Source organism: Hypanus sabinus, chromosome 2 (assembly GCF_030144855.1).
Source record: "Hypanus sabinus isolate sHypSab1 chromosome 2, sHypSab1.hap1, whole genome shotgun sequence".
Classification (NCBI taxonomy): Eukaryota; Metazoa; Chordata; class Chondrichthyes; order Myliobatiformes; family Dasyatidae; genus Hypanus; species Hypanus sabinus.
This window is the reverse complement of record NC_082707.1, coordinates 206,810,814-206,829,763: the sequence shown is the minus strand read 5'-3', so window position 1 is coordinate 206,829,763 and position 18,950 is coordinate 206,810,814. Positions and strand designations below refer to the sequence as shown.

Sequence of the window (18,950 nt, the reverse complement as noted above, 5' to 3'; positions counted from 1 at the left end):
CATGCCCTGAGCTTTAATAACATCACAGTGACTGCTACCCTAGCTTAGAGTCCACTCTGCTTCTGTGATTCTTGTGATCGAGTTTCTGGAGTGGGACTTAAACGAATAAATTTCTGCTCTGAAGCTACCTCAAAAGCTCAGAAGTTATTTAAATATATTAAATCACCAATAACATAAACCAATAGAATGAGAATAAACATTGATTTCCACTACTAGCAGTTTTTTCTAAATATTTTTTGAGCACTTGGTAGTACAGTGGTTAGCATGATGCTATGAGAGCTCAGGGCATCAGAGTTAATGTCTTTGGACATTCAGAGGACACAGCCTCAGAATAGAGAGGCGTCCTTTTAGAACAGAGATGAGAAGGAATTTCCTTAACTAGAGAGTGGTGAATATGTGGACTTCATTGCCACAGGCAGCTGTGAAGGCCAAGTCATTGGGTATATTTCAGGCAGAGGTGCATGCAGGGAGAATGCAGGAGATTGGGGCTGAGAGGGAAAATGAATCAGCCATGATGAAATGTTGGAGCAGACTCAATGGGCCAAATGGCCTAATTCTGCTCCTATGCTTTATGGTCTTATAGCTAGGAGTTCAATTCCTACCTGTGCACAAATGGGTTTTCTCCAGGTAATCCCACTTTCTCTCATATTCCAAAGCTGTACCAGTTAGTAGGTTAATTGGTCATTGTAAATTGTTCTGTGGTTAGTATGGGGTTAAATCGTGTGTTGCTAAGTGGTGCAGCTTGTTGGGCTGGAAGGGCTGTATCTTTAAATTTAAAATCAAAAATAATTAAAACCACAACCTCAGCAAAGGGTCCTTATCAGCCCCATCATTTTGTGATTTATTTAATCTAAACCACTGAGAGAAAAAGAGCAGTTTCACACTGTTTAACGTATCTGATAGGCAGTGAGTGAACTGTTACTTTCGACAGGTTGAAGGAACGCTATGTTTTGGAGAGCAATTTCCAGCTTCTTGCTTTTAACCGAACATCTGCGATCAGCAGAAGCTGTGGTGCCACTTTCCATGTGATTAATTAGCTGCCTCGCAGTTACGTCTACCGCAGATTTCAACTCTCACACGGAAAATCCTCGAAGATGTCACTACGCTGTAGAACAAGTCGCCCCCCCCCCCCCCCCCAGTGAAAGGCTTTGACAGAGTGAATGTGGAAAGGATGTTTCCTGTGGTGGGAGAGTCTCAGAGCAGAGGACCCAGCCTCAGGATTGAGCGGTGTCCTTTTAGAATGGAGATAAAAGGGTGAATCTGCGGATTCTTTGCCACATACAGCTGTGGAGGCCAAGTCTTTGTGTATATTTAGATTCTTGATTGGTCAAGGTATGAATAGATACGGGGAGAAGGCAGGAGATTGGGGCTGAGAGGAAAATTGGATCAGCACTGATGTAATGGCAGAGCAGACTCGATGGGCCAAATGGGTAATTCTGCTCCTAGATCTTATGGTCTTATGGGGCTTGTCAGCTGTGGTTGGCAGCTCAATTTGGACAGGGTTTCCCAACCTTTCTTATGCTACTGAACACCCACCATTACCTGTGGACCCCAGGGTGGGGACCCTTGGTCCAGGAGAGGGAAACCTCTGATTTCACATCTCTGATACCTTTTAGCTATACCCGCTCATGGGGGAGGTTTTGGGAGTAAACCCCGAGGGAAAAATTCAGAGATGGAGTCTATATCACAGTTCGATGTTGAGTGAAAGGCTGACTGGCAGCTCCTGTGACGCAGCTGCTTCCAAACTGTATTGGTCTCTGCCGTTGCATCAGACGTGTGGCGAGGAAGAGCTTGCTCTCCATATCGTACCTCCCTGGGCTGTGACTCAACTTCACTGGGTGGCTAAGGTGCAACATCCTTGGCTGACCCTGACCTATGGAGGGCTCAGCTCCCCATCAACTTAACTTCTCTCAGTAGGATCAAGATTCATTCTTCAGACTTTCCAGTTCAAAGATATTGAAGCTAAAACTGTCGGATTCTAAATATTTATGAGCATAATAGATAGCCTTTCAGTATGAAATATATGTTTGAATTTTATGATTGCGATAACAGGAATTCTTTTATCGTGCCCATGAAGTCGATGCCAACTTTGCAACCTCTCCAGGTGCTCATAAAGATAGAAATTGAGAGGCTGTAAATTCAATGAAACCTTGTTCCACTCCATAGTGCTAATTTGCAACCTTTGGAGATAAAGTCAATTAAAAGTTATTGACTGGATGAGAACTATTAAAAACCACCCTTGCTCTAAATTGAATAAGATGAGAGTGAGTTTTAAATTGATTTCAATAAACACAGATGAACAACCTCACTGGTCCTGAAAAAATAATTTTATGCTTGGAACCAGGTTTCCTGAGACAAACAATTTCCAAATCGCACATTCTCTAAAATAATTATTGAACAATATTTATGTTATTTAAATTTGTTAATGATTTTATTTATTTTGTAATTTTACTTTTTTGAGATACAGCATGGAGTAGGCCTTCTGGCCCTTTGAGCTGCGGTACCCAGCAGTCCCCCGATTTAACCCTGCTTAAATGAGATCATTTACAATGACCAATTAAACTATCAACTGCTATGACTTTGGTCTGTGGGAGAAAGCCAGAGCACCCAGAGGAAACCCACATGGCAATGGGAAGAACATACTAACTCCTTACAGGCGGCGGTGGGATTGAATCTAGTCACTGGTACGGTAAAGTGTCGTGCTAACCACTGCACTACCATGCCACCTCTGTGATATTTGACTTCTATCTTTAACTTGGCCTTCATTACGTTCTCTGTAAAGTGTTTAAACAATTGGTGTAAGAAATGAGAGGACTTTTTATCTCTCTAGTTTGCTGATTGGATGCTCATTGGATGACATCACTCTCAATGGAAGATAGAGGTTTCCCATTTGACCTTTGGAAGGAAAGTTGCAATCCATGCCCCAGGAGCTTATTGGACCTTTATGTGCTTGTTTCTTTCAGATCAATAGCAAATGCAATGCTTAGCTGCTGATTTGAAAAATCAGGGTCAGAAATTCCAACTCTTTTGGCCTTTCTCCCTTCAAAGCTCCTGTCCTGAATGTACTGTACCTCAGAGCTATACAGATATGTTATAGAGTCATAAAACACTACAGCACAGAAACAGGCCCTTTGGCCCATCTAGTCACTGACAAGCCTTTAATCTGCCTAGTCCCATCGACCTGCATCTGGACCATACCCCTATCATCCACATGCCTTCTTAAATTTTCTTCTCTTAAATGTTGAAATGCACCACTTTTGCTGGCAGCTAATTCCACAATCTCAGCACCCTCTGAGTGATGAAGTTTCCCCTCACGTTCCCCTTTACCCTTAACCCATGACCTCTAGTTCTCCTCTCACCTACCCTCAATGGAAAAATCCTGCTTGCATTTACCTTATTAATGTTCCTCATAATTTTGTATGTCTCTCAATCTCCTTTGCTCTAGGGAATGAAGCCCTAAACTATTTCCCTATAATTTAGGTCTTCAATTCCCGGCAACATCTCTGTAATTTACTCTCTGCACTATTTCAATCATTGATATCTTTTCTTCAGGTAGGTGACCAGAACTCCACACAATAGTCCAAATTTGGCCTCACCATTGTCTTAAGCAACTTCAATGTAAGCGATTCTAAAATGAGGGTAGTAAGTTTAACCCAAGGCATTTTATCCATTCTCATAACTATCTGCAACGTATCAGCTCTGCAAAGCAGAACATAACCTATTTTTGCTGTGACAGCAGACTCACCCAATCCGTAATGTATTTATTAATGTCTGAAAACTGGTAATGGTTAGATTCTGTTCAACGCCCGTCAGTTTTCCTGGGTCCGGTAGTATTAGTACCAAGGAAGCATTTCCTTTATATGGAACCAAGATCACAGAACTGGAGAGTTTTTCATCATAATTCATTGCATATCTTCCTTTGCACTTCATCATTTGAACTTTAACTGTTGTGGTATCATCCACATGAAAGTCAGCTTCGTGAGTGTTCTGGGGATCGAAAGGCTTCACCCATTTACCTGTAGGGAAATAGACAAGCATAATGAAACACTGACCTCATCTCGAAACTTCAGGACCTTTTGTCACAAGTTGTTTTCAAACCCCACCAGCCTCCCACGCTCTGACATGCCTTTCACCTTCTCCGGCCCCACACGAAAATCAACAAGCGCAGTTTTGTTTTTTGCTGCACATCACTGCAACCAGCCTACCTGTCATCGAGGGCATACATACAGAGAAGTGCTGGAAAAGGGCCAGTAACTTCATGAAGGATCCCACCCACCCAGCTCATGGGCTGTTTGTCCCACTCCCATCAGGGAAGAGGCTACATAGCATCCACACCAGGACCACCAGACTCAAAAACAGTTACTTTCCCAAGCAGTAAGGCTGATCAACCCCTCCACCCTCTAACCACCCCTCCACACCAACAGCTACCACTACTTTATCATTTTCCTGTCAGAATGATCACACGTACTGACACTCCTGTGCTGAGCATCACTTTATGGTCACGCATCAATTTGTCGTCCAAAAGGACCACAAACTTCTCATAGAGTTTGGAGGCTTGTGTGCCTCAATGACTCGGAGAGCTCGGTTGCTAGAGTCAGGGCTCTTGGTAGGATCACCTATGCCAAACAGGTCAAAGGCATAGTACTGCAGCAGGCAGGTCATAGACGTCATGGCAATGCAGAGCACGGAACTGGAGACTCAAGAGACTGCAGATACTGGACCCGAAGCAACATCGAAGAGCTCAGTGGTTCAGGCAGCGTCTGAGGACGGAAATACACACTCAGCATTTTGGGTTGAGACTCTTCTGAAAGAAGGTGGCATGAGCAACACCCTGGCCCATTACGCTGCAGCAATGAAGATCCACCGTCTCTGTCTGGATAGAAGGATTCTTCATTGCTGTCTCCATAACAAGTTTGTTTCACCAGTCAGGGTTGTTAGCCCTCATACAAGAGCAGGGATGTGATGCTGAGGCTTTATCAGGCACTGGTAAGGCCTCAGCTTGAGTATTATGAACAGTTTCAGACTCCTCATCTAAGAAAAGATGTGCTGGTTTTGGAGAGGGTTCAGAGGAGGTTCACAAGGATTATTCAGGAACGTTTGATAGCTCTGGGTCTGTACTCACTGGAATTCAGAAGGATGGGGGTGGGGGGGGGTGGAATCTCATTGAAACCTTTTGAATGTTGAAAGCCCTAGACAGAGTAGATGTGGAAAGGAATTTTCCCATGGTGGGGCAGTCTAGGACAAGAGGGCACAGCCTCAGGATAAAGCAGTGTCCATTTAAAACAGAGAAATTTCTTTAGAAGAGTGTGGTGAATTTGTGGAATTTGTTACTACAAGCAGCTGTGGAGGCCAGGTCATCGGGTGTACTTAAGGCAGATATTGATAGGTTCTTGATTGGCCATGGCTTCAAAGGTTACAGGGAGAAGGCTGGGGAGTGGGCTAAGGAGGGAAAGTAAAAGGATCCGCCATATTTGAATGGCGGAGCAGACTCGATGGACCTTGGTCTAATTCTGCTCGTACGTCTTATGGTCTTGTTCTCAAAACAGGTCACGAAGCAATTCATTTCACTTCTACATCTTTTTATTTCAGACATGGTCCTGCCACTGTTACAGCCCGAAATCTAGTTTGGCGTTGTGATTTCAGGCCGATCGGGCGATCTGGCACTTTGCTGTCTCTGAGACGGTTCCACAAGGCCGCAACCAAAGGACGCAGCCTGGAGGCCTGGAAGCCTGGAGACGTGGTGCCAGTGCATGATCGGCTCCACCTCTCGCCAAACTCACTGATTAAGTCATCGAGGAAGATTGAAATCATCGTGGTGAGCGAGTGTTTGGCTCCATCTATCAGCCTCTCACTCCCTGCTGCTGGAGAAGGTGCCTATGTGTGATGGTCTCTTGCTTGCTGCACCTGAGGGAAGGCCCTTGCATTTGAGAGATCTCCCTCCTGTTCAAAGAGGTCGGTGCATTGGGCCGGAGCAAAGTTTAATTGATGCAGATTGAACATTGGACTCTAATCTGGGTTTTATAATGTGTTCCATTTCTAGATTTAGTTCTCATCACTTATTTTCTGCTATTACTTTTGGGTGATTTTTGAAATGGGGCGGCTTGTAGAGAGTGAACACTGAGCTGAAACTGTACTGAAATATGCCTTTTGTATTTTATATTCTGTGTTTTTGATCTGTGTTTTGGTTCCCATTTGCACATGGGCAGTGAGGAGGTTCAATATTTGATGTTTTTCTTTGAATGGGTTGGTTCAATAATTTTCTTTATTTCATGACTGACTGCGAAAATAAATTTCAGAGTTAAATACTGCATACAGACTTTGATAATAAATGCACTTTGAACTTTTGAACTTGTTGAACTTTATATGGACTGAAAGATCAGTCCAGAATGATGTTTGACATATCTTTCCAACCAAACTTGAAAGTCAAGTTAATTTCAACTCCTATTCCTTGGTCAAGTGCCCTGAAGGTCATGGCTGAAGGTTGTTCTTAGCTACAGACTTTTTTTAATGTGGAGAAGGGTTCTGCCTCAAGTCATCCCTTTAAGATTCAAACCTCCACCACTTGTTCGGGTTGATAATTTTATCACAATTTTCCAACAATTGACTTCATTCTAATGCCCCTATGTACTGAGCTCAGCTAAGGGAAATAGATTCTTTCTATTTATCCTGTTTCACACTCTTGTAATTGTAAATTTTATTGCAAGATTTCCATAATGCATCATTTCTGAAGTGGCATATAATGTTGTCTGACTGAAGATGGCAATGATGTGTTCTTAACCCACTGCTCTACTCTCTCTACACCCACGACTGTGTGGCTGGATACAGCTCAAAAGGCATCTATAAATTTTCCAAAGACACAATTGGCAGAATTTCAAATGGTGACAAGGAGGTGTATAGGGGTGAGGTAGATCAGCTGATTCAGTGGTGTCACAAAACCAACCTTGCATTCAAAATCATTAAGATCTTGGGATTGATTGTGGACTTCAGGATTGGGAAGATAAGGGAAGACACACTGGTCCTCATTGAGGGGATGAGCAGTAACAGAGTGAGCTGTTTCAACAGCTCCGAAGATCTATCATGTGCCTAACAGATTGATGCGATCCAGAAGAAGACAAGACTGAGCTATGTTTCATTAGGAGCTTGACTTGACACCAAGCCTCTCGCAAATTTCTACACATGTACTGTGAAGAGAAGTTTAACTGGTCACGTCACCATCTGGCATGGAGGGGAGGGGCATCTGCACAGGATCAGAAAAAACTGCAGGAAGTTGTAAACTCAGCCGGCTCCATCATGGACACTAAACTTCTTAGCATCGAGAACACCTTCATCTGTGATACACAACATTAAGGACCTCCAGCACCGAGGACATGCCCTCTTCTCATTGCTACCATTAAGGAGGAGCTACAGGAGTCTGAAGACACACACACAATGTTTCAGAAGCAGCTTCTTCCCCTCCACCAGCAGATTTCTGAATGGACAATTAACCCATGTACACTACCTCAATATATTTTCTCTCTTTTTTTGTACCACTTACTTAATTATTTTAATTATTTTTTTATTGTAATTTATAGATTTACGTGTATTCTAATGTTCTGCTGCCACAAAACAACAGATTTCACAACATCTGCCAGTGATATTAAACCTGATTCTGACTTTATGTCCATGAAATCTTGTACATACATAGTCTGAATTTCTCCACCCTTGGAATTGCTTCACAATTCTGAATATTGTTTTCCGTTTTGGGCATTTGCACAGGTGCCATTAAGCTGGGAAAGAGCACAGAGGAGATTCAAAGGATGTCATCAGGATTCGGAGAGAGAAGCTGAACAGGCTGGAGTACTGGAAGATGAGGGATATTACAGAGGAATATATATGCATGAGGGGCATAGGCAGATGGAGTGAAGGCACACAGTCTATTTCCCAGGAATGCAACATTGCAAAGTGGAAAGCTCAGGTTAAGGATCAGCAGAGAACCAATTCAGAGGAAACAGGGCTCATTTTCCTTTCAGAAAGTAGTCCATATATGGAATAACCTGCCAGAGGAAGTGGCTGAGGCCAGTACATTAATAATGTTTAGGACGCTTAGGTGGGTACAATACTATGCTAAAGTCTTAGGCACATATACCTGATTCTGATATGGGTCTCTACTGTGGACTGAGAGTGGGAAGGAAAATCATGGCAGGGAAAGGGGAAGGGAGAGGAGAGGGAGCAGGAAGTGCCAGAGAGACATTCTGTAATGATCAATAAACCAGTTGTTTGGAATCAAATGTCCTTGTCTGGTGTCTCAGGGCTGGGTGTGTGTCTGCACCTGCTCCACCTCCCTGTCCCTGGCAGTCCACCTCTGCCACCTATCCCAAACCCCTCCCACAGCATTTCCAAAACCCTTCACTCACGCCACATTTACAAACTCCCTGTCTGCTCCACATTGACAAATACAGTACGGTGCAAATACCTTAAGCATCCTGGCTATATATATGTGTCCAAAACATTTGCTGTGGACTGTACTTAGCTCTAGAGGGATGCAGGCAAATGGACAAGCTTAGTCAGTGTAGAGCAGTAGGGTCAAGGCTTGTTTCCTTGCTGTATTTGAAAGTTTGAACCTTTGACCCTGTTAACTGTAACCGGGGTGGCTGCCAGACTGGGTTTGAACCGGGTTTGTTATGGTGAAATTCCCTATTTTCAACCTGTTGACTACCAAGAGAGACTTAGACCAGGTGGAACCAAGTGCAGAAGAGACCAGAGACGAGGATGGATTTGAACAAAGACTCTGCTTCACGGAAAACACAGGTTAGGACCCAAATCACTGCACACATGATAGATAAACTCCAGGCTGGGCAAAGAAAACAAAACAAAGTACAGCTGCACTGATAACTAAAACAAGACACCGGTGAAAATACTCAACTAGTAATCGGGGTGGAGAAGCTTCGGAGCCTGGGGAACGATGGTGCCTCCTGGTGATCAAACCGAAGCAGGAAAGCTGAGGACTGTGATTTTCACCATAAAATTGCTCTTATTAATGTGTTACTGCAAGTTGCTGACAGTCTCACATACCAGACATCAGCCACTTTCTACTTCGACCACAAAAGCTGTCATGTCTGACTGCTACTTCTTGTAGGATTTTCTGTACATTGGTGTTTCCATCCCAGGCCATGATGCAACCAATCAATATACTCTCCACCACACAACTACGGAAGTCTATCAAAGTTTTCGATGCCATGTCAAATCTTCACAAGCTTCTAAGGAAGAAGAGGTGCTGTTGTACTTTTCTTCATAATTACACTTACATGCCGGACCCAGGACAGATCCTCTGAAACGATAACAATGAGGAATTTAAAGTTGATGACCCTCTCCACCTTTGGTCCTCCGATGAGGACTGGCTCATGGATCTCTGGTTTCCTACCTCTGAAATCAATAATCAGCTCTTTGGTCTTACTGACATTGAGTGAGAGGTTGTTGTTACGGCACAACTCAGCCAGACTTTCAATTCATCACCACTTTTGATCTGGCCCACAACAGTGGTGTCATCAGCAAACTTGAACATGGCATTGGAGTTGTGCTTAGCCACACCAATGACAGAATATTGAACCAGAATCAGGTCTAATATCACAGGGAGATGTTGTGAAATTTGTTGTTTTGTGACTGTGGTACATTGCAATATATAATAAAAACTATAAATTAAAATAAGAAATTTATTTTAAAAATAAATTAAATAGGTAGCGCAAAAGGTGAGCAAAAAGAAAAGGATATTGAGGTAGTGTACACGGGTTCAATGTCCAATCAGAAATCTGATGGTTGTGGGAAGGGGCTGTTCCTGAAATGTTGAGAGTGTGTCTTTAGGCTCTATAGATATATGAAGGATGTAAGTTATAAAGTCAATTCAATTCTGTTCAATTCCTGTACCTCCTCCTTGTTTGATCAATCAGATGGATGATTGCAGGTTTCCCAAGAACATTCTCCATACTGAAATGACGACTGGATCACAATTTGCTGAAAACCCATATCTCAATTAAAAGGATAACTGGAATCCAGATATGACAGAAACATATTGAATGGGGAGATCCCTGTTGAAAATTAGAATCTGGAGCTTGGCTATTCAAGACTAGGTAACCAATTGATGCCACAAGATGGTGGCGTACACAGTCTCAGCAGCCTCTCCGGCTCCAATCAACAGTGAAATTCCTAGTCCTGTTCATTTTTTCTATGATCTCAAAATTCTGCTGACTTCTGCTGCGCACTACATGCATTTGCAATTATATTTTATTAACTTATTTATGGCAGTATTTTTCTTTTATGTGCTGTGTGTGATATATGAATTGTGGGTGCACCATGATTCGGAGCAACATCGTTTCATTTGGTCGTACGGTATATATGTATAGCCAGATAGCAATAAACGTGAAATTGAACTTGAAGAGAGGCAAGGAGTAGTGGAAAGCTCAGCTGATAGAGAAGATGGCTGAGAGACCGCAGATGCCTGTATGTTGGCACCTTCTCAGTCCAGTGCTTTAAACTCTGAGCCACACCTGAAGATCTCCAACAAGCAGTTGACCACCAAGGCTCAAACCTCTAATCTTTGGGGATGGAAAGATGTCAAGCATAGAATTATAAAAGACTTAAAAACAAGGATCTAATTCCTTTGTCATGAAGATCAACAATTAGGATACCCCTCTACTCTGAGGCTATGTCCTCCGGTCTGAACTCGCTCGGTATAGGAAACATCCTCTCCACATCTACTCTATCGAGGCCTTTCAAGATGCAATAGGTTTCAGTGATATCCCTTCTCATTCTTCTAAATTCCAGTGAGTACAGGCTCAGAGCCATCAAACACTCCTCACAGGACAACTCTTTCATTCCTGGAATAATTCTCACGGATGTCCTCTGAACCCCCACTAAGGGTGGCAAATCTTTTCTTGGATAAGGAGCCCAAAATTGCTCACAGTACCACTAGTGTGGTCACCAAATGCCCTATAAAGCCTCAGCATTACATCCTTAATATTATACTCCAATTACTTTTAAATCACACCTCCATGCCCTAGTGCCCCCTGTCTATGGTTTGTCTATAGCTCTCTAAACTTTTCCTTTTCATGTACTCATCAAAATGCTATCTCAATGCTGCTACTGTGTTTGCCTCAGTTGCCATTTCTGACCAATTATACAGCACACTGCATGAAGAGATTCCTCTGATCTCTCTTTTAAGTCTCCTTGCTTTTGATTTTAAATCTCTGCAGTCTAGTTTGTCCATGGGAATACGACCACGCATTTTCTTTCTGTCTACGTCTGTCGTGATCTCATACACTTTAATCAGATCAAGCCTCAGTCTGCTTCTTACAATCACGTTTCTCCAGACAGACACACAGTCATACACATAACACACATACCAGTGGTGATTGGTAAGTTCGTGGCCTAAGGCAGAAGGAGATGAGTTATTAACTTCAAACTTTCTGTATAATCACTCAAATTGTTGAACTGCATGTGCATGTAACGAGACTTGTATAACTCATCTCCTTCCACCCTGAGCTGCAAACTTATCAATTACCCATCTGTGGACACTTCCTGGAGGTCCAAGATCCGTATGCTCCACGACCGCTGGACTAAGTGTGTAAATGTAGGAGGGGACTATGTTGAAAAATAAACGTGCTAGGTTTTCTAAAACTGACTCCTTTTATCTTAGGACATGAGCTTATCCATCACCCCTCGTATAACACACAGTAACTTAGGAAAGTAGGAATAAAATCTACAGTTGAATTATGCATAAATAAACAATGTAAAGTGCATAAATTACAGAATAGATTAACTGGTGACACGGTGAACGTGATGCAGCAGTTCAGAAGCGTAATGGCCTGTGGGAAGAAGCTGCTTCCCATCCGGATCGTCCTTTGGAAGTGGAGGTGCTGCTGTGCTTCCTCGTTGAGGGAAATGATATTGAGGGAGTGGGTGAGGTCATCTGTGACGTAAATTCCTGGCAACTTGGTGCGCTTCCAAGTGAGGGTTCACCAATGCCTTATGAGCCTGCAACATAACTTTCTCAGCTCCTGAACTTAATGCCCCAACTGAAGGCCAGTCAAGAGGCTTCCTCATGACCCTATCTAGCTGAGAAATCACTTTCAGTGAGGGATACAGCTGCCCTGTTCCATAACACTCCCCAGGGCCCTACCATTCATTGTCTATGATTTGATGCCAGAATACACAATACCTCACATTTATCTGGATTGAAAGCCATTTGCCAGTACTGATTTATCAGTTTTTTATAGAGATATAGAAGAATCATAGAACACTACAGCACAGAAACAGACCTTTCAGCCCATCTCGCCCATGCTGAACTATTAATCTGCTTAGTCCCTTCAATATTCACCTGGCCCACAGCCCTTCATACACCTCCCATCCATGTACATATACAAATTCCACTAAAATATTGAAATTGAACCTGTATCCACCACTTATGCTGGCATCTCATTCCACACTCATCCTCATCTTCCCCTTAAACATTTCACCCTTCACCCATAACCTCTAGTTCTAGTCTTACCCAACCTCAGTGGAAAACTTACCTATACCCCTCATAATTTTATATACAGTATATCAAATCTCCTCTCAGTCTTCTATGTTCTAGGGAATAAAGTCCTGGCCTATTTAATCTTTCCTTATAACTTGGATCTTCAAGTCCAGGAGCTGAGGACCTGAGTTTCTGGAAGTTACTCCCAAAATAAATAACTATAAATCAACAACAAGGAGATAACTGAAAGAAATAGAAAAATAAGTGATATTACAAAGACATTCAGTTGTGGAGGTCTGCTCAGATCCAACTAAAATTTCTGAGAAGAAATGCTTGAAATCAGGGAGATGCCACATGTCCATCATCACCAGGACAACACCACGGCATCTATCCAGCTCCCCAACAGAACTCACTCAGCTGTGATACCCTGACTGAACCAAACAACATCCGTCAGATGGTCTTTCCTGCTCTCCTTGTTCTGTTGAGAATTATTAAATCAGAATCAGGTTTAATAGCACCAACAGATACCGTGAAGTTTGTTGTCTTTACAGCAGCAGTAGAATGCAATGAATGATATTAGAGAAAAAAACTATGAATTGCAGTATTAAATAGTTTAAGTTAAATAAAGAGTGCAAAAATAAAAGTAAAAGAAGTAGTGAGGTACTGTTCATGGCGGAAGGGAAAAAGCTGCTCCTGAGTCATTGAGTGTGTGTCTTCAGGCTCCTGTACCTCCTCCCTGATGGTAGCAATGAGAAGAGGGCCTGTCCTGGGTGATGAGGGTCCTTAATGATGGATGTTCATAAGTTCACTTTTATTTAAGTTTGATTATTGATGTTAGCGCATGTGACCTTTCTGTTAATTGTTGATTGCTCATGGCTATCTACACTATTGTCCTGTAAATTACCCCATCAGCCAACTTTTATATACATACATAAAATTATAATTTATAGCTTTTTATGCATTGCACCGTACTACTGGCACAAGACAATAAGTTTCATCATGTATGTCAGTGAAATTGCGAGGGCCTGGGACAGTGCTGTGTGTTTCTACTGCAGCCCACCTCTGAAAGAGACAGACACCTCATCTTTGAACTTTAATTTAAAACTCTGTTTAAAAGAGATGCGTGCGACATGTTCTTCACACAGAGAGGGAATGGGTTTCCAGAGGTTGTAGTGGGAGCAGTCCTGACGAAGGGTCTCGGCCCAAAACGTCGATTGTATTTCTTCCTATAGATGCTGCCTGGTCTGCTGCGTTCCACCAGCATTTTGTGTGTGTTGCTTGAATTTCCAGCATCCGCAGATTTCCTCCTGTTTGCAGATATGATTAATAGGCTTTGAGATACATGAATGTATAGGGTATGGATCACAGGCAGGCTAAATAGATTTAAATTTAGCATCGATGATCGGCAGAGACATTGCAGACATTGTGGACCAAAGGGCCTGTTCTTGTGCTGTACTGTTCGATGTTCTATGATCTTGTCACAACTGTGGGCAGTGCCACAGAGTCAGGGCGCTCTCGCGGTGGCAGCTGAAAGAAGATGGCAATCTCACATGTGAGAGTGCACACATTCCAGCTTATTAGGGTTTCTTTGTGCTTGTATTTAGCTCTCTTCCTTTTGTTTCAGTCTTGTCAAGCCTTGATTGAAGCTCTGCTGAGCAACGGTCTCTGTTTACCTTAATCCGCATTCCAGGAGAGAAGATTAGTGATTTCGATAGACACTGTTAAAGCAGCAGTATTAATTTAGTTCTAAGTTACTGTTTTAGAGCCAGAGTGATGGCATTAGTTTTCAATTACTTTGAGAGTTTTTAGTTAGTAGCCCTGTTGGCCTAGTGTTTATTATTCTCCTCTGTTCTGTACAGATCTTATTAAAACTCCATGTATGTCTATGTGTCTTTCTCTCTGCACTTGGGCCATCATTGAACTCTAGTGTGTTCCATGTTCTTTGTTCTAAGACCCTATCCAGTCCTAGTCATATTGATCTTCCCCTCATTCTGCAGAGAACTTGCTGAAAATTCTATTACTGGCAGTCATTAACTCATCCCTGTTCATTGATTAACTCTGTGTTACTGCCCTGAAGTTCATCAGATTACCTTAAACTAAAAGTTATTCTTTTTGCTCTGTCACCAGCCTTCAAAATTTTTAATACAAATTTCCCTTTCATTGCAAAGTCCATAAAATACAAAGTCATAAACAAATCCCTCAAAAGGCCTAACATTTAAAAAGTATTTCCCTGATGTGGAAATGATACTTTACTTTTCTCAAAAACCTTCATAGTTTTTATCTATATCTATCCATCTATGTATGTATGTATCTGTCTGTCTCTCTATCAATTAGTTAATTAATAGGCACTTGCATCACGCAGTTACCCACTGATTTTACACCAGCCTAATCACAGAACAATTTTCAATGGCCACTTAACCTACTAACCTGTACGTCTTTGGACTGTGGGAGGAAGTGGGAGCGTCTGAGGGAAACCCACACACACGGGGAGAAATATACAGGCTTGCTCACAGAGGACGCTGGAACAGGACTCTGAATTCCGACACCTGAGCTGTGATAGCATCACAATAATCACCTTGCGTGACAGGTAACGCTACAGAGAGTGGATGTGGAGAGTATGTCTTCCCATTTTTGTTCAGTGCGAATTATTTACAGAAAGTTTCCTACCTTTGAACATGACATAATTGAGAAGAATCATCAGTGTGCCCTGGTCAATGGTTTTGATTAACTCTAGAATTTTGCCATTCGTTTGTTTTTTCACATAGGCATTGATCTTCTTTTTTGCTTTGTCAATCGCACTGAAGTCAACACTCATGAGCTCTGCATTGTAAAATCGTGCTGTGTCATCATGGAATTTCTTTTGCAGAGTTAGACCCTTCTGGATGTGAAGAGAGTTTCCCATCAACAACTGCAGCTCGTTGTTTTGCCCCGTCAGCTCTTGCAGGAGATACTGGAATGCCTCGTGCACATTAGCAGCATCATTTTGTGTCATGTTGGTGTACCCTAGGACCCGTAGAAGCTGCTCTCGCGTGTTCTGCCTTGCTCCTAGTGACAGCATGCTCAGGGCAGCAGAGATGCTGAGTGGTGAGAAGAAGATGTTCTTGGAGCCCGAGTTTGGCTGTGCGGCAATCTGTCTGTAGAGGCGCAAGGCAAAGTTGATGTTTGCAGCTGAAAGTCTGAGCACAGACGACTGACTGATCGGATTATTCCTTGTTTTTGAAGCAGTGGGTGCCTTCGTATTTACAGCCTTTAGTGTAGAAATTTTTCCACTGGTACTGGTGATTCCGCAGAACAAGGAGGCAACTAGTAACAAATAGACAGGGAGCGATTTCCCCATCTTTAATCTGCAAAACAAAGATCAATCACATATTGCAAAGCTCAAGTCTCTTCAAAGTCTGAGCTCACTTCATTCAAGTAAGTTAGGCTTTATAAGACCATAAGACATTGGAGCAGAATTAGGCCATTCGGCCCATCGAGCCTGCTCCACCTTTCCATCATGACTGAATTATTATCCCTCTTATCCCCTTTCTCCTCCCTCCTCCCCATAACCTTTGATGCCCTGACTAATGAAGAAGCTATCAACCTCTGCTTTAATGACTAGGCCTCCACAACGGTTTGTGGTAATGAATTCCACAGATTCACCAGCCTCTGGTTAAGGAAATTCCTTCTCATCCCTGTTCCAAAGCAGTATTCCTCTACTCTCAAGCTGTACCCTCTGGTCCTAGAACCCCTCAACCCCCACCCCCACCCTCCTCTGTGGTAAACAGTCTTTCCACATCCACTCTATTTAAGCCTTTCTACACTTGATAGGTTTCAATGAGATCCCCCTCTTGTTGTGTTCATCTGGAATAATTCTTGTGAAGCTCGACAAGCTCCTTTCTAACGCTAGATAGGGGGCCCAGAACTGCTCACTACAACTTTATCAATGACATTTTGCTCCATCCAGTAAAACAAAGCAGTTCTAACGAGATTTGATATATTGCCAACTTAATATCTAAAACAAGGAACTTCTTACTTGGTCCAATCGCAGTTCTTCTATCTGAGGTAAATTTGGGCTGTTCCTACTGTAATTTTCTTTTCCCTTCAATATGGTTTTGGTGCATAACACCAATTTATACAGTGGCAAATGCAAACAGACCAGTTATGTATTAATCAGAAAGCGACCTTCAGTCTGACAGTAAACATTGCTTACAATGATACTTGCATTGCAAGTGTGTTTCCAGTGACCTGAGTAAACCAACATATGACAAGTGCAGTTTGGGAAAATCATGTTGGTTATTTTACCTCCAACAGTGAACATAGAGACGTGGAACACTACAACACAGAAACAGGCCCTTCACTCCATCCAGTCCATGCCAATCAATTTAAACATCACCCTCCCATTCACATGCCTACCCAGATTTCTCTTACATGTTGAAACTGAGCTTGCATCTGTCACTTCTGCTGGCAGCTCATTCCACACTCTCACCCTGTCTGAATGAAGTTCCCTTTAAATATTTCACCTTTCACTCTTAATCCATGACCTCTAGTTCCAGACCCACCCATCCTCAGTGGAAAAATTCTGCTTGCATTTTCCCTATTTATACCCCTTATGATTTTGTATACCTCGATCAAATTTCCCCTCATTCTCCTACACTCTAAGGAATAAAGACTTAATCTATTCAACCTTTCCCTATAAATTAGGTCCTGAAGTCCTGGCAACGTCCTTGTAAATTTTCTCTGCACTATTTCAATCTCATTGAAAACTTCCCAGTAGGTAGATGACCAGAACCGCACATAATACTAAACCTGCACCCCCTAGCTCCAGACTTGCCTATCCTGGGGAAAGGACTGTGACCATCCATCTGCTTCACATAATTCGAAACATTTCTGGAACGTTGCAGCTCATTCTACATCCAAGGAATAAGGACCCAGCCTGACCATGTTCTCGCTATAACTCAGGCCCTCTAGCCTTTTGAAACATCCTGGCCCAAAGCTCAAAGTAACTTTATTATCAAAGTACCTATATGTCACCTATATACAACCCTGAGGTTCATTTTCCTGTGGGCATTTACAGGTAAATAAAGAAATACATTGGAACTTATGAAAAATTATACATAACAAAGACTGACAATCAATCAGCACACACAAAATGCTGGTGGAACGCAGCAGGCCAGGCAGCATCTGTAGGGAGAATTACAGTTGATGTTTCAGGCCGGGACCCTTCGTCAGGACTGGCAAACAATCAAGGTGCAAAAGAAGACAGACTGTGCAAATCATAAAAGAAAGAAATAAATAATACTGAGTTGTAGAGTTCTTGAAAGTGAGTCAGTCCATAGGTTGTGGAATCAGTTCAGTAGCTCAGTAGTTCCATTTAATATCAGAGGAATGTATACAATATACATCCTGAAATTCTTGTTCTTCACAGACATCCATGAAAACTGGAGTGACCCAAAGAATGAGTGACAGTAAAAATGTTAGAACCCCAAAGCCCCCCCATGCACAAACAGCAGCAAAGCATCGACAGCCCCCACCCACTTACCTCAGCAAAAAGCATCAGCACCTCCACCCACCAAGCAAGCAATAGCAAAGCCCCCAAGAAAGACCAAGATCTGCAGTACCACAAACACTAATCATTCACCCAGCTATTCTACATGCTCTACCAAGAAGAGAAAGAGAAAGAAAGGACAATCGGCGTGATGGGAGATTCTAATTTCCAAAAAATATTGATTGGCATCTCCCTAGAGCAAGGGGTTTAGATGGGGTGGAGTTTGTTAGGTGTGTACATAAGGATTCTTGACACAGTATGTAGATAAGCCTGCAAGAGGAAAGATGGTACTTGATTTGGTATTGAGAAATGAACACGGTCAGGTGTCAGATCTCTCCGTGGGACAGCATTTTGGAGATGTGATCATAATTCTATCTCCTTTAGGAACAGCCAAGTTAGAAAAGCATTTATTTGGAGTAAGGGGAATTATGAGGCTATCAGGCAGGAACTTGGAAGCTTAAATTGGAAACAGATGTTCTCAGGGAAAGGAATGGAAGAAATGTGGCAAATGTTCAGGGGATATTTGTACCCCAATTACTACTGTGGGAGGCAAGGGAGGAGATTGCTGAGTCTCTGGTGATGATCTTTGAATCATCAATGGGGACATGAGAGGTTTCTGAGGATTGGAGGGTTACGGTTGTTGTTCCCTTATTCAAGAAAGGGAGTAGATATAGCCCAGTGAGTCTTACTTCAGTTTTGTTAAGTTGATGGAGAAGATCCTGAGAGGCAGGATTTATGAACATTTGGAGAGGTATAGTATGATTAGAAATAGTCAGCATGGCTTTGTCAAGGGCAGGTTGTGCCTTATGAGCCTGACTGAATTTTTTGAGGATGTGACTAAACACATTGATGAAGGAAGAGTGGTAGATGTAGTGTATATGGATTTCAGCAAGGCATTTGATAAGGTACCCCATGCAAGGCTTATTGAGAAAGTAA

At 42.5% G+C, this 18,950-nt stretch overlaps 1 protein-coding gene across 1 annotated transcript in view; it reads right to left on the bottom strand.

The window, feature by feature from the left end:
• Nucleotides 1-16,664, bottom strand: part of LOC132389984 (alpha-1-antitrypsin-like) — a 35,412-nt gene extending 18,748 nt beyond the window's left edge. Inside the window, exons 1-3 of the mRNA XM_059962562.1 lie at nucleotides 16,503-16,664; nucleotides 15,155-15,831; nucleotides 3,746-4,016 (exon numbers count right to left, since the gene is read on the bottom strand). Of these exons, the coding sequence (XP_059818545.1) occupies nucleotides 3,746-4,016; nucleotides 15,155-15,824 (941 nt within the window). The 5' untranslated portion in view covers nucleotides 15,825-15,831; nucleotides 16,503-16,664. The remainder of the gene's footprint in view (nucleotides 1-3,745; nucleotides 4,017-15,154; nucleotides 15,832-16,502) is intronic.
• Between the last annotated feature and the right edge of the window lie 2,286 nt (nucleotides 16,665-18,950).